Below are 24603 nucleotides of genomic sequence, written 5' to 3'. Positions count from 1 at the left end.
CTCCGGGATTGGAATCACTTCCGCCTGCATTTACCAATCATCGGTCCCGCAGCTTTGACGACAGCACCCAGGTTTCCCTCGCCTCCAAGGGCGGCGGCGTACGATTGGCTGTTCACGAGAGTCGGAAGTCTCTGTGATTGGGGAGCCGTGAGAGGCCGCTCTAGCCCTCTCTCCCCGGAGATGGTGGTGGTAGAGGGGAGGGACTCCCGTTAATTTCTGTCTCAGCTCTATGGTTTCCTGGTCGTTCTCGATGGTCCGGGAGGTCTGATAGAGCGGACACCGCTGGGCTTTGTGGGACGGGAATGGCAACTTTAGAGACGTTCTCTTCCGTGGGGTTCTGAGGCGACGGATGTGGGCTAAGTAGGGCAGCGGAGCCGGCGTCCGCGCAGCGCGAGCGGTGGGGCCGCGAAGAGCCCTGGGCGGCGTGGTGAGTGACCGCTTTCTCCTCTTCACAGGGCTAGCCCCAGACGGGGCTGCGGACCGGGGTTCGGGATGCCGGCCCTGTTTTGGTCCTTCCTCCCAGGGCCCGCAGAGCTCCTCCGACTCTCTCTTATTGATTGAGGCGGCCGGCCGGAGCCCGAGACCAACTTTGGGTTTGTCGGGTCACGTCTCTGGGCCTCGGGGGGCCGCTCTGTACTATGCGGGGACTGGAGCAGAGCCCCTCCCCCCCCCAATTACTCTCCCTGCCTTTTATTTTGGATGCGCTTATTTGCATATTGCCTCCACCTTAGGTTGTAAGTTCTCTGAGGGCTTGAGCTGGCTTTTGCTTTCTGTGTCTCCCACTGTATTTGGCACGCAGTAGGTGCTTAGTAAATGCTTGCAGTTGACTGAAATTGTAAGCGCTTAATTAGTGTTTGTTTTGGTGTCCTTGTTGTTTAGTTCCCTTGATTCCTCAAATTTAGAATCCTCGTCTCTACAACCTACTTATTTGATCCTCAATTCCCCTCTCTTTATTATTGAGTTTGTTCTTCATACAGATATGGGCTTAAAAAAATACATTTTGGGCACCTGGAAAGTAATCTAGAGATTATGTGGTCATATACTTTTATTTTACAGATGAGGAAACCGAGGGTCCGAAAGGTTATAGAACTTGCTCGAGGTCCTGTAGGAGATAGCAGAGCTAGGATTTAAACTCAGGCCCCAAAGTACACCAAAATGATTCACCACCTTCTGTAACCTTAATTGCAAATGTCATTCGATGAAAATGTCTTCCACAGTTTTGTGTTAATAAGAACTTAGTAGTTTAGGGTGGTGCTATGTGCTCTGTGCCTAAATCCTTTTACTCTTAGAATCAATACTGTGGATTATTTCCAAGGCAAAAGAAAGGTAAGAGCTAGATAATGGGAGAAAAGTGATTTGTGGAGGGCTACAGTGTCTGAGGTCTCAGATTTGAACCTAGGATGTCCAATCTCTGGCTTGCAATCCACTGCCAGCCACCTAGCTGCCCCTTGCGGTATGCCTTTTTAAAAAGTGTCTCATGGTGAATGATCAGAAGAGGTAATAACCTCAAGGATTCAGAAAAGTAAATTGTGGGATGAGGTAAAAATAAGCATTTCACTATATAGAAAGGACCAAATGGCTTTAGAATTGCTGATGATTTTGTCATTAGAGGTATAGAAAGACCACTAGAACCTCATCCTTTCACATTGTTACACAAATAGGCATATAGGGAAGGTTATTCTTGTTCTTTAGATAACCATGTGCAGAATAAATGTCTGATAAAATATGGATACTGTGGTCATAGTCCTCTCCTCCAGTACCTGCATTACAAAAGGATTTATTTCTGTTAATTTCCTGGTTTTTATATTAGAAAGGTAGAATTATTTTGAAAAGATATTCTTTTTGTTCCCTGTGGGGAGTAGGTGATATATTGATCTTATTCTAATAAAACTTTTGCTTGATGAGGTCTGTCTCTTGGATAGAAGATTATCTTCTGAGACTCTTTTTGCATGTGTGGGTTGGGTCTGGACCAAATGTAATTCAAGAAGCGCTTGTATACCCATTACTGAAGCCATTCTAAGGAACTTTGAAACTCTTTTGTTTCTCCTTCTATGTCTAATGCTTGATAATTTGCTTTTTCAGAGTTCCTTAATCCTGTGATGGAAGACACCAGTGATGAGGGTGAGGCCTCAATTCATCGGTTAGAAGGCATTGACCAAGAGACACAGGTTGGTGGCCTCATTTGCAAGACCAAAAGTGCAGCTAGTGAGCAACATGTTTTCAAAGCCCCTGCACCTCGTCCCTCATTGCTTGGGTTAGACCTGTTGGCTGCATTGAAACGGAGGGAGCGGGAAGAAAAGGATGATGGGGAAGATAAGAAGAAGTCCAGAGTCTCTTCCTACAAGGACTGGGAGGAAAACAAGGATGATCAGAAAGATTCTGAGGAGGAAGGGGGTGACCAGGCCAGCCGAAGCAGCAGGAAAGACAGGTAAAATAATGTTGATAGAACAAAAGGTTGATGAACTGGTGCTGGTGCAGTATAAGAACTTGTGTTTATTCCTTAAATTTTTTCTTGGAATCTTCATATTCTTCATGAATATTCCTTCTTGAATTCTCATGAGCACAAAATACATTGGCATTCTCATTGTATCAGCAGGGAAAGGGAGACTTTTAAAAAAATTTAATTAATTGATTAATTAAGAAAAATTTTCCATCGTTGCATGATTCATGTTCTTTTTCTCCCCTCCTCTCACCCCGCCCCCCCCCCTCCCATAGCCAATGCGCAATTCCACTGGGTTTTATTGTGCCATTGATCAAGATCTATTTCCATATTATTGCTATTTGCACTAAGGTGATCGTTTAGAGTCTACATCCCTAATCATATCCCCATCGCCCATGTGGTCAAGCATTTGTTTTTCTTCTGTGTTTCTACTTCCACAGTTCTTCCTCTGGATGTGGATAGTGTTCTTTCCCATAAGTGAAAAGAATAGTCACTAATTAAAGATCAAGTGAATTCTTTAGAAATTAAGATGAGAACTCTTCTGACTTGTTTATTGTTATCTGGAAGACCATTCTTCTAGGGAGATAGTAGGCAAAATATTTATTTGGAGCAACCAGAAGCATTTAGGGACAAAAATCCTTTAGGAGCAATTCTCTCTTTTCCCATGGCGTAGGCATTATAGAGCTGCCCGGGTAGAGACACCATCCCATCCTGGTGGTGTAAGTGAAGAGTTCTGGGAGCGTAGCAGACAAAGGGAACGAGAAAGGCGGGAACATGGTGTCTATGCCTCTTCCAAAGAAGAAAAGGACCGGAAGAGAGAAAGAACTAGGGATCGAGACTATGACCGGAAGAGAGACAGAGGTAAAGGCTTTGGCTACCATGTGGGAGTAGCATGGGAGGTCTGCTTTCCCTCAAAGGGGACCTTATGGGCAAATCAATGCCGTACTTGTACGTCAACAATTATCAGTAATCGTTTGAGTGCTCTCCTATGGGCCAGTCACTATGCTAGACACTAGGGTTCTGTATAGAGAGAATGAAACAATCCCTACTTTCAAAGGAGCTTACACTCTAACATGTGCCCAACTTTTGAAAGATGAACGGGATAGGAGTCGGCACAGCAGCAGATCAGATCGTGATGGAGGGTCAGAGCGGAGCAGCAGGAGGAATGAACCAGAGAGCCCAAGACATCGACCCAGAGGTAAGCTTGGCAGTTCTTAAGGACCATAAGTGGCAGTGGGTGACCCATGAGAAAGATATTTCCTTTCAGTGAACTTGAAGTTCTTCTTTGCTCGGAGTACCCTGGCTCCAGATCTTTTGAAGCAATAACCGTTTAGCCCTCTACTTTTTCACCTGTACCTTAGCATGGAGTCCTTTGGATGGGGTGTGAAATTGAATTTCTGTGCCTTTTTTGCTTTGGTGCCAGATGCAGCAACCCCTTCACGCTCTAATTGGGAAGAAGAAGATAGTGGGTATGGTAGCTCCCGGCGTTCTCAGTGGGAATCCCCCTCCCCAGTACCTTCCTATCGGGATTCTGAAAGGAGTCACCGGACTTCTTCTACTCGAGAGAGAGAAAGGTAGTCTTCTGGGCTAAACAGCCTAACTTCCCTTGGAGGGTGTTAAGCAACTGGATTGTCTGTAAGAGACATTAAAAATGGAGAGAGAGGGCCATGGAATCTGTAGAATGTGAAGAGATAAGCCGGAAGGGAATATACCAACATGGGTGATGTTTTCTGTTGGGAGAACTTGGTCCATGCTGTCCTTATGTATTTTTCCCAGGTCTGTGAGAAGCAAGTGCCCAGATGACACACCTCTACCAACCCCATCATATAAATACAATGAGTGGGCTGATGACAGAAGACACCTTGGGTCTACCCCACGGCTTTCCAGAGGCCGAGGTAAGGATTACAATGTGGTAGGGAATAGAAAATTAAGATAATAAGCTTTAATAAAACTGAGTGAGGTCCAGATTTCTACAGTCTTGATCTGGGACAAACATTTCAGGCACATGGCCCATGGGCCACGTGCATCCCCTGGCTCTCCCAAGTGTGGCCTGAATCAGATTAAAATGTCATTGGAGAAGTATTTAACAAAATAAGTAAAAATACAAAACTAACTTGGTATGTAGCTTTCAGGGATTCTTATGCACAGATTTGTAACTCTTGTTTCTATTTGAGTTTAATACCACTGTCTGAGGTATCCTGTCCTCCAGCATTTAAGGAGGAGATAGGGCACCTTTTGTTGCTAACAATTTGTCTTGCAGGGAGGAGAGAAGATGGAGAAGATGGAATCTCTTTTGACACTGAAGAAGAGCGGCAACAATGGGAAGATGACCAGAGGGTAAAAAAATCGTTATTTTCTACTTCCTTTCTTTTTGTTGAGAAGGGAGTAAATTAGTAGCCTTTGGGTGAACAACTCTCTTTTTAGTGAGTGATGGGACCAAGTGAAATAAAATGCAAAGCACTTTGTAACTCTTGAAGTGCTTTGTAAATGTCCATTGTTACTAGGTAAGATTAGAGGGCCTAACATGCTCTATAGGCTTTTTAAAAAACCCTTTTTTAAGTCCTTATCTTTTGCCTTAGAATTAGTACTGTATATTGGTTCCACGGTAGAAGAGTGGTAAGGGCTAGGCAATGGAGGTTAAGTGACTTGTTCTGGATTACACAGCTGGGAAGTGTCTGAGACCAGATTTGAACCCAACATCTCTCTAAGCCTGCTTCTCTCAATTCACTGAGTCACTTAGCTGCCCCTAGGGACTCTTTTAAAATAAATTTATATTATAATCTTTAGTTTTTATAACACTTGGCATTTCTCATTATATCCCTCCACTATTCCTCTCCCAGAAAGTAATCCCTTGTATCAGAGAGGGGGAAAAAAAAGGTTTGCTTTTTTTTCCCCATATTGGCAAAAATTCTACTGTATACAGTATTCTATACCCATAGTTCCCCACCTTTGAAAAGAAGTCAGGGAGGTGTCTTAATGTACCTTCTTTGGGGCTAAGTTTAAGAACATAAAGTTTTATCTGATCTTGGTCTTTCCATTTACTTTGTTGAAGTTATTGTAGATATTGTTTCTTTAGTTCTGCTGCTTTGCTTTGTGCCAATTTAGCGTTTCCTTTTCTGTATTGATTATTTCTTAAATCACAGTAATATTTCATCTATGTACTGTAACTTGTTTATAGTTTTCCTAATCCTTATATATCTCCTTTATTTCCAGTTCTTTGCTGCCACATAAAGTGCTGCTATAAATAGTTTGCTGTATGTGGGGCCTTTTTGTCATTGACACCATTGGGTATATTCCTAGCAGGGAATTCTTTGGATCCATGGCTCTGGGAATTTTTTACTTTCTTAGAAAAATTAGAAAGTTTTTCCCAAGATGGTTGGACAAATTATAGCTCCACAATTAAGAGATTTGTTTTTGATAAGGATGTTCCTGAAATTATGGGCAATGGAAATGCTTATGTGGTATGGGCTCCATCTCTGGGCTGCTCCTGGAATAGTGAGCTCAGCTGCCTCTTTTTGTTGTCTGTTGGCTCCACCAAGTGGTGTATTTATGAACAGCAGTCATACCTTGTTCTACAGTATCATAATGCTCCTTCTCTATGCTTTTCTACCTAATTCATAGAGAATAAGAACTTGCTTATCACCATCATCTTTAGAGATTACTCTAGTCAGACATTGTTGATATCTTATTAGATATCTGTACTTATCTCTCTGGTTCTGTGGCATAATAACTATCCTGTTCATAGATGCTATCTCTTATAATACTTATTTTTTCTTTTTAAACTTTAGCAAGCTGATAGGGACTGGTACATGATGGATGAGGGATATGATGAGTTTCATAATCCACTGGCTTATTCCTCAGAAGACTATGTGAAAAAACGAGAACAGCACCTACACAAACAGAAACAAAAACGTATTTCTGCCCAACGGAGACAAATCAATGAGGTAGGGATGGAAAAATCCAATCCAGAGTCCACCTCAAACCTCATGGTGGCAGTATATGGATCAAGAAACTGGACTATTTCTAAGTTGTGGGGCAATGAGCATATTGTTTTTTCCCTCATTGTTCAAGTGAGCTTGTTGATACCTGAAAAATGTAGCAATGTAAAATTGTGTTAAAAAAAAAGACAATAAAAAACACCTTATCTTCTTTCTTAGAATCAATACCATCAGTTCTAAGATGGAAGAGCAGTATGGGCTAGGCCTTTGGAGTTAAGTGATTTCTCAAGGTCACATAGCTAGGAAGTGTTTTAAGGCCAGATTTGCACCAAGGACCTCCACTCTCCAGGCCTCATTCTATCTGCTGAGCTACCTAGTTGCCCCCAATGTGAGGTTTTAAAAATAAAACTTAAAATAGCACTTGATAGCAGCTGATGATGGGAAATTGACACAGGGTCCTATTCTCTAACTCCTACTTACTGTTTAATCTCTGATCTAAGTAAGGTTATTTTTAACATGAGGGGGTTGGACAAGATGGTTGGACAAGGTTGCTGTCTTCCAGTTCTAAATTGACAATATATGTGTGTTGACTAGGAAAGCCAATTATTGTGATTTGAATGAGACTCATGGTTTTGAGTGGTTTGGTGAAGTTCTTTTTTCTAATGTCTTCAAGCAAAGGCTGGATGACCACTTGCCAAGTATTTGATAGTGGGGATTCATTTGAGTTGGTCCCTAGTTCTAGCCCTCCCTTTCTGTGATTTTGTAATTCTGTTTTGAGTCCACGAGAGATTGTTCATCTTACCAGACTGTGGCTGTCTTTGGTACCTCATAGGATAATGAACGCTGGGAGACTAATCGTATGCTGACTAGTGGTGTGGTCCATCGGCTTGAAGTGGATGAAGATTTTGAGGAAGATAATGCTGCCAAGGTGCATCTCCTGGTGCATAACCTGGTACCACCATTTCTGGATGGGCGCATTGTTTTCACCAAACAGGTGAGGGTTTCTTTAGATGGGGAGAGGAGATAATGAGCAGGGGGCCAAAGACCAGGTACTTCCTCTGGCAGTTTTTCAGATTTGGTAAGCGAGTGAATGAAAAGACATTTTTAATAGCAACACCATGTTCTGGCAATCTCATTAAAAAGGAACACTTTGAAATGGCTATCTTTTATTGTTTGAAAGATTTCATGACTGAAGCAGAATTTCTCTTTTTTATAATTTCCTGTAGCCAGAGCCTGTGATTCCAGTTAAGGATGCAACTTCTGACTTGGCCATTATTGCTCGAAAAGGCAGCCAGACAGTACGCAAGCACAGGGAACAAAAGGAACGTAAAAAGGTTGGTTTCTTGGGATTGAGGAAGCAAATTGAGTAGGATTATTCTGGAGACCTGGGCTTTTGAGACCTGGGCAAGAGGCATATATAATGAAGATGAACTGTCTTCCTTTCCTGAACCCTTTTAGCTATCCTAGTTGTATCTTACAGTCCATAGGAGCTTAGACACTTTTGTAATCAGGCCTTGGGATTCAGTGCCCCCATTGCCTTTTGGGAGTAAGCCAGTTGTTGAATGGGCAGATTGTCTGTGGATACAGTAGTACTTGATATGATCTACTTTTCTTGGCTATTTTAGGCCCAGCACAAACATTGGGAACTGGCTGGTACCAAACTGGGAGACATTATGGGCCTCAAGAAAGAGGAAGAACCAGATAAGCCTTTGACAGAAGATGGCAAGGTAGACTACAGGTAGGAAGAGGTCTTTGTGGTACTTAAGCATTCCTAAAGTTAGAATGGTCCTTCCTTGGATTCATCTTTGATCCATTTTCTGAAGGTCAGGGCCTTTCATGGAGAATATTACTTTGTATTGTGTTCAAAACTCAAGGACTGTTGATTCAAAAAAGGAGTATCCCTTTGAACTTAAGACAACAGGACTTTTAAGACTTTTGTTCTCCTCCCGCTTCCTCATCTTCATGTCAGCTCCTAGGATATTAATACAGGATTGTTATTACTACCTAGAATAAAATCTGCAAGGCCTTAGTCATTCTTTTGGGTTGTGATGTGCACCCTGTGCTAGCCCATTTTCCATTTAAGAAGGTGATCAGATTTTGGCATTTTCCCCATCCTTTTCCTCAATTTGTTACACTTAATCATATGGCCTATTAACAAGCTTTATTTATAACATTGACTTGTCCAGGGTCACACAGCTAGGAGATTGCTTTAGTTTTGAACATATTTTTCATACATGGGCAAATGCAATTTTGTGGATAATAGATTCTCAGAGCTGTCCCAGGATAATGCTTTTTTTCCTTCAGACAGGAGAGGCTGTTCTTGGCAGTAGTATTTTGTGTAACTTTTCATTTTGTTTTATTTTAAAATTTTTACTTTCTGTCTCAGTATCAATTCTAAGACAGAAGAGTGGCAAGGGCTAGACACATGGGATTAAGTGACTTGCCCAGGGATATGCAGCTAAGAAATGTCTGAGGCCTGATTTGAATGCAGATCTTGCCCACTTCAAGCCTCGTGCTCTATCTACTGGGCTACTTAGCTGCTTCACTTATGTAACTTATATTTTGCTTTTACTGAATGATCAGAGTTTTTTAGTCTGTCAAAAGTGTTTGTCTTTACAATGTTATGGGTTCTGCTTATTTCATTCTTTGCTATATAAGTTTTCCTACATTTCTCTGAAATCGTATCTGTCATTATTCCTCATATAGCACAATAGTATTTTTGCATTTATATACCATATTTTACTCAGCCATTCCCCAGGTGATGGGTACCTCTTTAGTCTAGTTCTTTCCTACCACAGCGTCTGTAAATAGGTACATATGAGTCCTTTACCCTCTTTCTTTGATCAATATTTCTCCAAGGTTTCATTCCTCTTCATACAATGACCTCACCGTGGTTTGAGAGATATAAACCAGGCAAGAAATTTGCAAAGGACTAGGCAAGGGCCTCAGGCTGCTCTTGTGTATTTTCAGGACAGAACAGAAGTTTGCTAATCACATGAAGAAAAAGAGTGAAGCCAGCAGTGAGTTTGCAAAAAAGAAGTCAATTCTGGAGCAGAGACAGTACCTGCCCATCTTTGCAGTACAACAGGAGCTGCTTACCATTGTCAGGTACTCTTGCTGCCCATGGAGGCCATGCCTTATCTAAGCACCTCTTTGATCTGCCTTGTTTGCTTCTTTTGGTTTATCTGTTATTGCCCAAGATGGAGAAAGGAAGAGATTCTTTCCCAGCTTCCCACTAGGTACCTTGGTGTTTTTTTTGACCTGAGTTGTCATTTCAGTGGTTTCCTTTGGTATCCCAGCATGAGATCCCTTTAGGCCCTACAACGTCGGTATTTTTCTCCTTAGTTTTTCACTGACCTGGAGCAATTCTCTCCTTTTCATTGGTGGGTTTTACTTGGTCTTTTTCAGGTAAGAGTACACTGTCCTTTTTTTAGCTAGGTTTCTTTACTATTGCAGTGGATAGAGAGCCTATAAGACCTGGTTTCAGGGTCTGCCACCATATCTATCTCCTATCTGTGGGCTCCTGTGGGCAAGAAGTTACTGAGTAGGCTTTTCTGGAGATCAGAAGTTGTAGAGAAAGGGTTGACTTGTGTTGGTAGAGGCAGTTTCCTCACCAGGGTATTCCCTATACCAGTGAAATCATAGGTCTTCTTGTCCTTGCCCTCTTTTCACTGAAAATCTCTATGAAACTAGGCTTTCTTGCTTTAGTACAAAGGTCTTTTTTTTTTAAGCAAGTGAATTATTCCTGTCACACTAGGCTTAGTATATCATACTAAGCAACTTACGATACTGAACACTTGAGGGGAACTAAGACTATTTCTTTCTGGAACCATGATTGTTTTTTTCCTTCCAATTTATTTCATTAACCTTCCTACCTCTTCTGCCCCCTAGAGACAACAGCATTGTGATAGTGGTGGGAGAAACAGGGAGTGGCAAGACAACCCAGCTGACTCAGTATTTACATGAAGATGGTTATACAGACTATGGCATGATTGGCTGTACCCAACCCCGACGTGTGGCTGCCATGTCAGTAGCCAAGAGAGTCAGTGAAGAGATGGGAGGAAGCCTTGGAGAGGAGGTAAGTAAATTGGAAGAGACAGTTGGGTGAATTTGGGAGTATTTGGTGATTCACTAATTGATAGTGCCTGTGTCATCCTTCCTGAAGGGATTCTAGAGGCAGAGTTAGAAGAGTATGTATGATACTCTGGGAGTATCAGACTGAGTGTGTCTAGAAGATGAACCATGGCCACAGTAACCCTTGGGCCACCTTTCTTTTTTTGACAGGTGGGTTATGCCATTCGCTTTGAAGACTGTACTTCTGAAAACACTGTGATAAAATACATGACAGATGGGATCCTGCTTAGAGAGTCCCTGAGAGAGGCTGACCTGGATCACTACAGTGCCATCATTATGGATGAAGCACACGAGCGGTCACTCAACACAGACGTGCTATTTGGGTTGCTTCGAGAGGTGAGGCTTTCCACGGGGTCACAGTTTCCTCCTTGCCATGATCACTGAATCGTTGTCCAGGTTTATTCTAGCTAGCAGCAGTGGAGGATTTTTCAGATGAGATAGTAGGGATTTGGGGTGCATTTTGGGAAAAAGATGAAGTGGGTTTTTTTTTTTTTATGGTCTGTCTAGGGGACTTTGTTGAAGATAACCCTGGCTTTATGCCTTAGACCTAGATTTCATAGGTTCATCTGTTGTCTCTGACTTCTGGTTCCTGTTCAGCCATGATGTCTCAAGTTGGTGGTGTTCAGTCTTGAGACCAGTGGGTAATCATTAAGATCTGATATGACCCCTACTGAGTATGTTGCTTTATCTGTATGGAGATTATGTTGCTGCTATGGGAAGGAGAGGCCAGTGTCTCAGAGGAGACATCACTTTTTTGGAGATACCCCTGACATATATCTCCTGTTTAGGTAGTAGCTCGACGCTCAGACCTGAAGCTTATTGTCACTTCAGCCACTATGGATGCAGAGAAATTTGCCGCTTTCTTTGGGAATGTTCCCATCTTTCATATTCCTGGCCGAACCTTCCCTGTTGACATCCTCTTCAGCAAGGTACTGATGTCCAAGTTGTTTCTGTTAGCCTCAGAAGAAGAAACATTTGGAGATGATAGAATAAGTGCTTAAGTTTTACCAGATGTGAGGAGTCTATGGGTCTGGCTTGTGCTTCAGGAATCCTTATGAATGGCTCTGGGGTTTAAGTTGTTTTCTGGGTACAGAGGGGAAGCTCAGGTTAGTTGTTCATAGCGCAGTCAATAAACATTTTAAGCTCCTACTATGTGCCAGGCACTGTGCTACAATCTAATGAGACAAGCAAACAAGATCAGTAGGCAATAATTAAAAGAGGGAAGGTACCAGAATGAAGAGAGGTGGGAAAAGTCTTCCTGCAGGAGACAAGGTTTTAGTTGGAATTTAAAGGAAACCAGGAGGGACACATGAGATGGAAAAAGCATCAGAGACCACTTAATTCAACTTGTTCTTGAAAATCAGAATCATTTTTATAACAGGGAGCACTTGGGAGGAGGCACAGAGAGGGACCTGAAAAAGGCTCTAGTAGAAGGCAGGATTTGAGCTGAGTAGAAGGAGGCCAGGGAAATGCAGAGGCAAAGGGGCAGAGTATTCCAGGCAGAGGCCTGGAGAGAGAGGATGGAGTGTTCTGTGTAAGGAGTAGCAAGCAGAGGAGGGATGTCAGTTTGTAGAGGAGTCTGGGAAGACTGACCATGCTTTGTGTTTCAGACCCCTCAGGAGGATTATGTGGAGGCTGCAGTGAAGCAGTCATTGCAGGTGCACCTCTCTGGGGCTCCAGGGGACATCCTTATCTTCATGCCTGGACAGGAGGACATTGAGGTGAGGGGTCCCTGCTCTGGCCTAGCATCTGCAGCACATCTAAGGTTCTGGGTCTCAGCTTGTCTTACAGCCCAGCCTCTTTGTGTCATCAGGTTACCTCTGACCAGATAGTGGAACATTTAGAGGAACTGGAGAATGCTCCTGCCTTGGCTGTGCTTCCCATCTATTCCCAGCTGCCCTCTGACCTCCAGGCCAAGATCTTTCAGAAGGTATCATAGCCAGAATCTCTTTGGGCCATTGTGCCTCTTTCTCCCATGAGGAGAGTTAAATAAAGGCTTTAGTTATTATTGTTCTTGCTGAAATTTCCCAGGGGATTGTAATTGTATTTTGGTGGGTAGGGAAGAATGTTTCTCCTCTAATGACTTTTCCTTCTATCTGAGGGACCATTCACTTCCCTTCTGTGTCATAGGCTCCTGATGGTGTCAGGAAATGTATTGTTGCCACCAATATTGCTGAGACTTCACTGACTGTTGATGGCATCATGTTTGTTATTGATTCTGGCTACTGCAAACTAAAGGTGAGAGGTGAGCCCTCTGTGGCTCAGATACCCTAAAGTTTTGGCTGTAGTAATCCATTTTAGGGTTTGGAGTGTTCTTTGAGCTTGGAGAATATTCAGGGTTTACTCTCATACTCTGGGACATACAACAGAATCTCCTTTATGGTTTCTGTTGGTTATACTGTTCCTATTTGCAGGGCAGAAACCGAATCCTTTTGATTCTGGGTATTAATCATGGGGTTTTGCTGTCATGATGTTTATTTACCTTAGGATATTTCTCCCTTTGGGATGCCTTGCCCTTCCTGGGTCCTGTTCCCCTTTTCTCCTTTTGCTTTATTTTTTTCATCACTAGTTCTTTTCTACCTTATTTCTTAGGTCTTCAACCCCAGAATTGGGATGGATGCTCTGCAGATATACCCCATTAGCCAGGCTAATGCTAACCAGCGATCAGGGAGAGCTGGGAGGACGGGCCCAGGTCAGTGCTTCAGGTAGGAGCTTGGTTGCAACTGGACTGAGTGGTTTTGCTGGGTATTGTGGATTTCATTTGGTTTTTTCTTTTTTGCTTTGGGTTGGTGTGATATAAGTTGTGTTGGGGTTAAGAGAGAAGGATCCTCCAGGCTGAGAGACTGAAGACCATTATTCCAGCTGTGAATTCCCTTTCTTTCTCTTCTAGTGGAAGAAGCTAGTCCTGTGGTGGGCATCCTTACTATAGGTATTTAAGAGATGGTCAGGATGACCATTGATGATGGTCATCATAAATGATGACATTATTATAGAACTAATTAGTTCAAAACCTCATCATACATTTATAGTTCTTCCACTGGAGTTTTCATCACTGAATTTAGGGGAAATTAAAAAAAAATAAAATGAGAAAGGCTCTCGGAGTCTGGTTTCTCTGATAATTTGCTCCTTCTTTCTGTGTGGACGATTATCTGTTATTTTAACTGCTTGTGAATTAGGTTCTGATTTAGGATTTTTATCTCTTGTAAAAAGGAAGCTGTGGTTCAGTAGTTAAAGAGCACTGAGCCTGGAGTCAGGAAGGTGTGAGTTCAAATCCAGCCTCAGATACTTCCTAGCTGTGTGACTTTTGGCAAGTCACTTAACCTCTATGCCTAGGAGACAGCTAAGTTACTCAGTGGATAGAGTGGTGGATCTGGTGTCAGACTTGAGTTCAAATCCAGCCTCATAAAGACAAGGCTGCCTGATGAAAGGGTCCACTGGAGAAGAAAATGTCAAACCACTCCAGGATTCTTGCCAAGAAAACCCCATGGGTAACTGTGATCTATGGGGTCATGAAGAAACTGAGCCAACCAAATGACTAAACAACAAAAATCTCTTGTAATTTTTGTTATTCAAAAAGATTTCTTCACCATTCGACTTCTCCCCCTTCCTACTTCTGCACAGACCCCTTAGGCTGGGGTTGGTCAGGCAGAGATCTCTTACTCTGGCTGACTTTCTAGTCCCTTCCCTCATGCCCAGCATTAGTTCTCTATCTTGTTGCCCTGAGATTTATGTTTATCTTCTGCCCTTCTGCCTCTTTATTTCCCCATCTCCTATTATAACTCTTTTCATGTGACATAGCAGAATTAGCATCTACCACGTTTTGTGAGGTCAGGAGATATTTGGACAGTAATTGGTGTGGAGGATCTTTATTTTTAAAAACCCTTACCTTCTGTCTTGGAGCCATTACACAGTATATATACCCTGTGGTCAGGGATGTTGAGTAGGAGCTCCAAATATTTGAGTTCTCTGGTGTTAATTCATAAGTATTTTACTTTGTGGAGTTTCTTTTATCTTGTGGATTAGGTTATAATTTCTCTGTATCTGGTGTGTGATTCTTTTAAGATTTAGGGATAAGAGAAATTTATGATAATCATTTTGAAATAGTCTGAAATTATTCTGAAATACATGGATGAGAGGTTAAAAGAGATGAATGTGTGGTCTCACAATGTTGACAAAAATGTTTTGACTTTCAACATCTTTTCTTCTCAGGCTCTATACCCAGAGTGCATATAAGAATGAGCTCTTGACCACAACAGTACCAGAGATTCAGAGAACCAATTTGGCCAATGTGGTGCTCCTGCTCAAATCTTTAGGGGTCCAGGACTTGCTTCAGTTCCATTTTATGGACCCACCCCCAGAAGACAACATGTTGAACTCCATGTATCAGCTCTGGATTCTAGGGGCCATGGATAACACAGGTGACTCAGCAGTTGAAACCTTAACAGGCCATTTTAGCCTCAGGAAAAGTTTTCCATTCTCTTTCTTTACCCTAGTATCTCTATTGAATTGCTGTCTATGTTGTCTGTTTTTAGGTGGTCTTACATCCACTGGGAGGCTGATGGTAGAGTTCCCCCTGGACCCAGCCCTCTCTAAGATGCTGATTGTCTCCTGTGACATGGGTTGTAGCTCTGAGATTCTGCTGATTGTCTCCATGCTCTCAGTCCCAGCCATATTCTATAGACCTAAGGTATGGAAGTTTCTCTCGTGTTTTACTCTTAGAGACCAAAAGAGAGTCATTTTGGCAGTCTCCTTCTCTTCCTATAAAACAAAAGTGGGAATATCTCAGGAGGATATTTTTAGAAAAAATGTTCTGAAGGCTTAGGTTGCAATCTGCCTGGGCTTCCATTAGCCTTGGAGGGTTCTGACTTATTTTCCTCTCTAGGGCCGTGAAGAGGAGAGTGATCAAATTCGAGAGAAATTTGCTGTCCCTGAGAGCGACCATTTGACTTACTTGAATGTGTACCTACAGTGGAAGAACAACAATTACTCCACTCTGTGGTGTAATGAACACTTCATCCATGCCAAGGCCATGAGGAAGGTGAGCAGCCTGAGGCTCTGATCAGTAATGCTGAATGCAGGCATTGAAGAGACACAGATAAAACATGATAGTCTCTGCGCTCAAGGACCTGGCGTTCCAGTGCAGAGATATAGCGTGGAAACAGATAAAATGGAAGGTTGAGATGGGTGAAGAGAGAGAAGAGGTCACACGAAAAAGTTTGACTTAAGAAAATTTTAACATCAGAGAGGACACTTCAGCTAGAACAATCAGGGACTTTAACTGTGTGTGCTTTGTAGAATTGTCATTATGGAACAAAAGGTGTGGGTTCAGTAAACAGGTGCTCCAGTGCCTGCAGGGGAGGCTGACCAGGGAGGGGGCCAAAGTCATTTTATAATATGACTTTCTATTACTTCACCTCCCCTTCCCCCAATATCTTTCTGACAAAGAAAACAGTTAAGTCAAATCAGCAGACACATCAACCACCCCGGACAGTTTATATAACATTCTTTACCCACGTCCCCAGGTCTCCCAAGTGGCATTGAATCTTTTCTCTTGGGCCAAGACTGAGTCTACATTCAGTTGTCATTTAGGGTTATTAGCATTATCCTGGTGTTGAAGACGTTGGTATATTTTCTTCCCCCATTTCTTCTTTCTTATTCATACAGGTTGTAGATTTATTCTGCTCTGCCCTAGAAGGCAGAACTAGGACCAATGGCTGAAAGAGAAGCTCAGGATAGGAGCAACTTGCTAGTAATGAGAATTCTCTAAAAATGAAATGGGCTTCCTCCAGAGGTAGTGAGTTCCCTGACACTAGAAATCTTTCAGCAGAACTGGGTGATTTGTTGATCAAAGTTAGAGGTGCATTTTCTATTTTGGTAGGGATTAGGCTCAGTGAGCTCCAGGCTTCCTTGGCCATTCTGAGTAAGATTTTACTGAGAAAGGGTGAGTTCTACTTTTGCTGCATCTCCTAATAGGTTCGAGAGGTGCGGGCTCAACTGAAGGACATCATGGTACAGCAGCGAATGAGCTTGGCTTCCTGTGGCACAGACTGGGACATTGTGAGGAAGTGTGTTTGTGCGGCCTATTTCCATCAGGCAGCCAAGCTGAAGGTGAGTTCAAAGGAAAGTAGGGGATAGTACTAGTGATTAAAGACATGGGATTCTCATTTCCCTCCTTGTTTGACATAGAGACAAGAAGGAGGTTTCTTTCTCCTAGCTTGTCCTGCTCCCATGTGGTTCTGTGATGTGGATGTGTTTTTCAGGGGAGGGTATAACTGAATAGGGAAGTTCTAATACATCTACTTGATCAATGCCTTCTCTAGGGAATTGGGGAGTATGTGAATATCCGGACGGGGATGCCCTGCCATTTGCATCCTACAAGCTCTCTCTTTGGAATGGGTTATACTCCAGACTACATTGTATATCATGAGTTGGTCATGACTACTAAGGTGAGCCTGCTCTGTTTGTGGTCCCAAGCTGGGAGGACTGAACACAAAATCTTTCATTGTCTTCCCCTGATAACAGCATTTTAGCCTGGGGATATTTGTAACTTCAGCTTTCTGGGTTTGCATTGCAATTGAGAATTTTGAGGGAACTTTACCCAGATTTGTTAGTAACTCGGTTGTTTTGGGGAAAGCAGATCTTGCCTTATTCGTTTTTTGAGGAATGTAAACTGTTCTTTGTGTTGTGGCCCTTTGTTTTTTGTTATCTTGAGTAAAGACAGTGGTTCTCAGAGGGAAGAAATTGGGCCAAATTATTGGGAAATGTAGAACTACAATACTATCTGGAGCTTTTGCCCCCATTCTGGTCTCCCAGGGATGGTTCTTAGAATTGATGAATGTTTCCTATTGGAGGAAATAGCTGAATCTGGCTGGGCTGACTGAGGGGTCACTTGGTTCCTGCTTGAGCTCCTCCACCTCAGTACTCACCTTGACTTCTGTTTTTTCATAGGAGTACATGCAGTGTGTGACTGCTGTGGATGGGGAGTGGCTAGCTGAGTTGGGCCCCATGTTTTATAGCATTAAACATGCAGGCAAGTCACGTCAGGTAAGTGACTGGATCTTTTCCCATCAGGAAAAATCTGTTCAGGCACTTGTTACTGTTTCCTATTGCTTAGCTAATTAAGTCCAGAGTAATGAGCTTGGCATCAAGGACTTTATAGTGTATTCCTTCTTTACTATTTTCAACCTTCTTTTCTTGCTCCTGTCCATGAGCCTTCATTCCAGTCAGGCTGCCTCCTTTCTGTCCTTCTGTGTGTTCATCCTTAGCTTCATGCTTTTGTTCATACTATTCTCCTTCCCTGGAATATCTTCTTTCCTCTCTCTTGTAGCCAAGTTGCCCATCTGTCCTTTAGGACCCAGATCAAATCATTTTTCTCCCTGGACTTTTTTTCTGATTATACTAGTCTACACTAATCTACCCTTTCTCTCAATTCCCCAACCATATTAGACTGCTGCATCCAAATTGAATGTTTGGTAGTTTGTCTAATGATTTCCTATGTGTGTCTCATCTTCACAATAGGCTAAGAAGCATCTCAGAGTCAGTGATCCAGTCTTCTTTTATATCCTCCATAGGGAGGATGTAAGTAGCACTTTAGTGTGATGGTGGGCACCCAGGAAACAGCCCTTTGTTGACTTGAGAAATAGAACACTTAGAGCAGTCTCTTGGGTCAGGCTGAATCCTTCAACTCTTATTTAGGGGAATTTAATAGACAGCAACCTCAGAAAAGAAGAGGGGGGGGGGAGAGAGAGAGAGAGAGAGAGAGAGAGGCAGGCAGAGACGGAGAGAGAGAGGGATAGATGGGGAGAGAGAGAGAGAGAGAAAGAGAGAGAGAGATGAAGAGATGGAGAGAGGGGGCGGGAGAGAGAGCAAGAGGAGGAAATGAGAATATATGCCTGAGGGAGAGAGAGAGGAGTGAGCACATGTGTAGGTCCCTTTGTAGGTTTCATCATTAGTGAAAGGAACAATGTCCTTGCTCCTGAGCACTGACTTGGCCTTGGCCTCTACATTAAAATGGAAGTTGGGGCTAGGAAAAAACTTTAAACTATATCTCATCAGATGATCTCCATTTGGAACAGTTCCTGTGCCTTCCTCCTCTGTAGGAGAATCGTCGCCGGGCCAAAGAAGAAGCGTCTGCTATGGAAGAGGAGATGGCATTGGCTGAGGAGCAGTTGCGAGCTCGAAGGCAGGAGCAGGAGAAGCGTAATCCCCTGGGCAGTGTAAGGTGAGAGCAGGGCCTGGGGGAGGGAGGCAGAGTGGAATTCACATCTGGAGAGGCTCAAGAGAGAAGGCCCTTCAGTGAATGCTTTTTTGAAGCTTGGGGTTTGTTATTTTTCTTTTCTTGTACTTTTTTTGTGGACTTTATTGAAAGTTCCTCTAGAACACGGACATGGACCCAGGTAATTGGCCTATTTCTTCTTCTTAGGGAAGAGGATGAATTTTCTAGGTGAAGTAGAAGAGAGGTGGGTCAGTGATCATGTAGAAGGTGAGAGGAGTTCTTACTAAATGTAGAGGTAGGGAAGTGATTCATTAAAGTAATGTTCACAGTGTCCTAGTGTCTGTTCTTGTGTCTTTGGGACTTGGGAGGCCTTTTTTACAAAAGGCCAGTACGTGTACATGATGTAAAGTCTTGTGCAGATTGAAATTGTAAGGGGGAAAAGGGGTTAATTTTTAAAGGGTTGAACTTTTATTATTTAAGAGTGTGGTCACCACAAATTTATATTAATTCCAAAGAGATTTATTTATAATTTATTTACAAAATGTAGAAAGAATGAAACAAGAGATCAGAGAGAGGATAAGGTAAGATATCTAGCCTAAATATTAAGTAATTTATCTCTAGCCCTTCTCTCAGCCTGGGCAGGGAGAGTTAGTTCTTAGGGTATGTGTGTGTGTGTGTGTGTGTGTGTGTGTGTGTGTGTGTGTGTGTGTGTGTCTGTGTGTCTGTGTGTGTCTGTGTGTGTCTGTGTGTGTCTGTGTGTGTCTGTGTGTGTCTGTGTGTGTCCCTTGTAGCCGAGACCCTGGGGAGCCTTTCTCAAGAGTATAGGTGTTTCTTTCTTGAGACCCATCTCTTCAGAGAAAAACCAATTAAGAGTCAGTTAGTTAGTTCATGTGTTAGTTCAGTCAGTAGATTCTTTAGCAGCCTCATCAGGAAACAGGGTCTCAGGTCCAGTCAGCACTCTTAAGGAATGAAGAATTCCCCAGTCTCCACTTCAAAAAAAAATGACTCACAGGAAGTAACAGCTCCTTTTAAAGACATTTTCTCTTGCATCACTTCCTGTGTCTTTCCCTAACTTTACATCTATCAATCACAGTTGATGCTTTGTTTTAGGACTGCCAAGAAGGCAGTCGATTCTGATTCATCACCCACTATCGCACACGTGGGTCACAGACCTCCCTCACTCAATGTGTGAAATGGGGTGTTTGCACCTTTGGTGATTAAATCTAAAAATGGACAGATCTCAACTTTAAGTACCGTGTTCTAAAAATAGGCAGGGGTTACAATTTAATCTTCACAATCAGGGGAGAGTTAAGTATTTTCATTGTTATAATCAGGGAAGAGTTAATTTTAATCTTCACAAAATTCTTTGGAGACTGTATTTTTTTTTTAAACCCTTACCTTCCATCTTGGAGTCAATACTGTGTATTGGCTCCAAGGCAGAAGAGTGGTAAGGGCTAGGCAATGGGGGTCAAGTGACTTGCCCAGGGTCACACAGCTAGGAAGTGTCTGAGGCCAGATTTGAACCTAGGACCTCCCGTCTCTAGGCCTGGCTCTCAATCCCCTGAGCCACCCAGCTGCCCCCTTGTATATTTTTTAAATAGTGAAAGTGAGTTGGAGAGAGAGAGGGCACATAATTACATGGCAGATTTCCTAGCTAATCCAAGTTTGCCAGTCACTGCATGTTTCCATTCACTCCTTTTGGTGCTTAGCAAAGAGAAGGCAAACTTCTCCCTTCTATAACTTATATCCCTGGTGATGTCACTTTTTCTGGGTCTTCCTGGTTGGACAGACTTGACCTCTCAGTCTGGGTCAGAGGCCAGTCTTCCCGACACCACAAGTCATTTGGGACAAGAGGCAAGTGTTTTTTGGGATGCCAGGGAGCCACTAGACATCTTTCTTATGTAGATAAGCCTCAGGCCTTCTTAATCCAATCAAAGGGTGGGAGTGAGACCAAATGGATTTTCAAAACTTTCCTTTTAAAAAGCATAGAGGGATGGATATAGATTAATGTTAAATTCACACAGTACCCACCTCCGATTCTTTGGGAGACATTATTAGTCCTCCCAACGAATCATTCCTTATATAATAGCTATACATTTAAGGGTTGTTGCACCAGGATGTATAAGGGCCCAAAGATGTTATATACATTTTATTTATGGAGGGTCTAACAATATTTGGGTGTTTCTTAACATGTTAAAAATGATTGATAAATACATTGACAAGGAACCATTAGGAGGCATTTTTATTTTTGGAGGAAGGGGTACAAGGGTTTTATAATTAAGATAAAATAATGGTGGATGGGAAGGACCCTCCACAGTTCAGTTCATTGTATCCAAACGCTCACTCAGGGTCTTATAATGTATGTCTGATATACGGGTAGATCATTGCTGTCATCTTTTTAGTCTGGAATCTTCTCCAGGAAATCTGCTTTTCTGGTCCAGGTTCTTGGCGATATCTTTTTCTAAAATTGCTTTAAAAAGATCTTAATCTATGGACCTTTATTATATCTTCACAGTCCCCCCTTAAGAGGACAAGATACCTACCTACATACATAACCAGATGGTAACACAAAAGAATATTCTGACACCGTGAATAATCATTTACAACAACTGTAGATGTATGGCTAGGTTACTCATTTAAGAATGCTTTAAATAAGTCACTCAAATGATATATGAATCACCTTTCCCAAAAATGAGAGGAAAAAATAGAAATAAAAATTGTAAGTCCCTGATACATATATTCAAGGTTTAGTGGAGGTGGCATATAGATCAGGTGCAACATTAATGAACCCACCATCTGCCATGACTATTGAATAAGTAATTCTAAATTAATGTGCAGTCTCCAGAGAATTTTCATTTGAATGGTCTTTTAACACTTTTGTCCGGGCAAAGATATGTGAAATATTCAACCCAGGCTGACTTGCTGTGGATGAAATTTGTTGAATTTTCCAGTTTATACTTTGATCGAAAGTGTTGTCAATCATAATGAGGGTTAATAACAAAGCTAAAAATAAAGACTTGTCCAGTTTCTCCAATTTAGGAATTGTAAATCACTGTCTTTCACTGTGAAGTTAGAATTCAGCTAAGAAGAATTGGGCTTGTAGAAATGACTTGGGCTTAGTTTATTCACAGAAGGCTTTGCCTCATCAAGCTGAATTTGAAAGCCTGGAATGCTGTTTGCATTTTTTTCCCTTTTGAGAAATGCCTTGGGAGCGCATTGTCTTTGAGCAAAATTTAATTTTCTAAGTTAAAGAATATCTTTGAAAGTAAGGTGAATGGGGGTCAACTGGGTGACTCAGTGGATAGAGAACCATTCCTCCAGATAGAAGATCCTGGGTTAAAATTTGGCCTCAGAAACTTTCTAGCTGTGTGACCTTGGGCAGATCACTTCACCTCCATTGCCTGGCTCTGACTGCTTTTCTGCCTTAGAACCAATACTTCATATCAATTCTAAGACCAAAGCTAAGGGTTAAAAAAAAAAGCAAGTAAAGGGGAAGACCAGAGTATAGTTGAAAGTTGAATATAGGTGGTGGGCCTATTTGAGGTCAACTACTTTTAAGTTCAAATGATCCTCTTAATTGATTTTTCCAAATTTTATAAGGGAATGGAGAAAAGAATCTATGAAGTGCCCTGCAAGCACTGTGCTAAGCAGCACTTTATAATTATTATTTTATTTGACCTTCACAACCACCCTGAGAGGCAGGTGCTTCTCTTTATCCCAAATTTATCATTAAGGAAACTAAGGCAGGTTTAAGGTTTAAACTAAGTGAAGTGACTTGCCCAGGGGCCACAATCTAGTCTGAGGCTGAAATTGAACTCGAGTCTTTTGACTTTAGGGACAGCACTCTATATACAACTTCACTTAGCTGCCTCTGCCTCTAAATTTGATCACCTTTAGTTAATATTTCTTGGTTTTCTGGTTCTGAGGGAATTTCTAGAGTAATGTGCCTATAGTTTTACTCTGAGGAGCTACACTTTAGAAAGTTTCTGTAATGGGTGAAAGTTGTGCCATTTGCACACAGATGCTATATTTCCAAATGCTAGAAAGAACACGGTCCTGTTTGTGCTTTGGGAAAGTCTGATGGCCTTTCTCTTCAATCTCATGAAATTGCTTCTTTTAAGATTTAGTTGGCTCTTTAGAACCTGAGACAAAGAACTTGGAAATTGCTTAATTTTCATTAAGGTAATTAATGGGCTTCCCACATTCCTAATTATTTATTTTGTTATAAAGAGACAGGGGATGTATATTACCTTTATAGTCTGACACACCTTCTCCTCTTTGGCCCTGGACTAGATGACTTGAGATACCTTATAGTTGTCAATCTAAATCCATATTCCTAACAAAAAAAAAGTACCAAGAAATAGAAGGGAAATAATTCTTCATGGAGATTTTATTCCTAAGAGTATTCCAAAGTATATATTGGATCATAACTACAAAAGATGTTTTACACAATTAAAACTAGATCTAAACAATTGGAAAAACATTAATTGCTCTTGGTAATAGAATAAAAATGACAATCCTACCTAAATTAATTTACTTATCCAGTGCCATATTTATCAAACTACCAAAAAACTTTTTTATAGAATTAGAAAAAATTATAACAAAGTTCATCTGGAAGAGCAAAAGATCAAGACTATCCAGGGAAATAATGGAAAAAAAAATGTGAAGGATGGGGGCTTTGCAGTATCACATCTTAAACTATACTATAAAGCAGTGGTCATCAAAACAATGTGGTATTGGCTAAGAGACAGAAGGGAGGATCAGTGGAATAGATTTGGGGTAAATGACCTCAACAAGACAGTCTATGATAAGCTCAAAGATCCCAGCTTTTGGGACAAGAACTCGCTATTTGACAAAAACTGCTGGGAAAACTGGAAGACAGTGTGGGAGAGATTAGGTTTAGATAAACGTCTTACATTCTATACCAAGATAAATTCAAAGTGAGTAAATGAATTTTAACTATAAAGAGGGAAATCATAAATAAATTAGGTGAACATAGAATAGTATACTATGGGAAAGGAAGGAATTTTAAGACCGAGCAAGAGATAATGTTGCAAAATGTAAAATGAATGACTATGATTATATCAAATTAAAAAGGTTTTGAACAAACAAAATCAATGCAACTCAAAATTGGGAAATCAAACTGGGAGAACGTTTTTATAACAAAACTCTCTGACAAAGGCTTAATTTCCCAAATATATAAGAAACTAAATCAAATTTACAAAGTACAGATTGGAAAGAATATGATTGTCTAAGGCTTCTCTGGGTTTCTTGGGTTGGGCTAAATTTAGATCATCAGTTTGCCAGCATACACTGCCTTTTGTCTCGTAGGTCCGTTAAGATCTACACACCTGGGAGGAAGGAGCAAGGGGAGCCTGCCAGCCCTCGCCGGACCCCAGCCCGCTTTGGACTCTAAGTCAGCGCTGGATCTGTGGGAGGCCCATAATACGCAGGAATTAGTGCTGAGCTTCCTAGCAGGCCTGTTGGATGTAAATGAAACTTGTATTGACTGCTGTTTCTTACTGAGACCAGAGATCAGAAAGCACGGCTGTCTTTGGTGGCTTAATGACACTTCTTCATCAACCTTTCTACCCTGGCATGTTGGCAGTGTGATTCCTTCAGGGCTGAGGAATCCTGGGCTCCCTGGCTTCCTTTTTGCACGGCAAAGTGACTTATGTGCTGCCAGAGAGACCAGGAAGTCCCAGAACCCATCTTGTCTGAGAAGGGGACTCTGGGATGCTTGGTGTATAAATGTATCTTTGCTTTGTCTGTGTCTTGTTTTTTTAATCTTTGTGTAAAGCAGTAAAATGGATCTGGAGGGAATTGTAACTTGTTTACAACCCAGGAATTTGGAAATAATTTTATTGTTTCTAAAA

At 41.8% G+C, this 24603-nt stretch overlaps 1 protein-coding gene across 4 annotated transcripts; it reads left to right on the top strand.

Moving 5' to 3' along the window:
• Positions 1-85: 85 nt before the first annotated feature.
• On the top strand, positions 86-24603 carry DHX38 (DEAH-box helicase 38). 4 transcript variants are annotated; one of them, XM_001378562.5, is made up of 27 exons: positions 86-427; positions 2083-2428; positions 3114-3301; positions 3534-3638; positions 3864-4014; positions 4217-4335; positions 4701-4777; positions 6229-6384; positions 7211-7372; positions 7605-7712; positions 8004-8116; positions 9349-9486; positions 10270-10456; positions 10663-10848; positions 11301-11441; positions 12123-12233; positions 12326-12442; positions 12643-12750; positions 13105-13217; positions 14722-14930; positions 15045-15199; positions 15395-15550; positions 16486-16620; positions 16833-16958; positions 17461-17556; positions 18612-18733; positions 24059-24603. In XM_001378562.5, the coding sequence occupies exons 2-27, from the start codon at positions 2100-2102 to the stop codon at positions 24141-24143; spliced, it is 3693 nt and encodes a 1230-aa protein (XP_001378599.2). In that variant the 5' UTR covers positions 86-427; positions 2083-2099; the 3' UTR covers positions 24144-24603. The 4 variants fall into 4 exon arrangements, with proteins under 4 accessions (XP_001378599.2, XP_007477433.1, XP_016283429.1 ...); XM_007477371.3 differs by having other exon boundaries at positions 18935-24603; XM_016427943.2 differs by having other exon boundaries at positions 18568-18733; positions 24059-24196.

The sequence above is a fragment of the Monodelphis domestica genome, chromosome 1 (genome assembly GCF_027887165.1).
Source record: "Monodelphis domestica isolate mMonDom1 chromosome 1, mMonDom1.pri, whole genome shotgun sequence".
Lineage (NCBI taxonomy): Eukaryota > Metazoa > Chordata > Mammalia > Didelphimorphia > Didelphidae > Monodelphis > Monodelphis domestica.
This window is presented reverse-complemented; position numbering and strand designations above follow the sequence as displayed.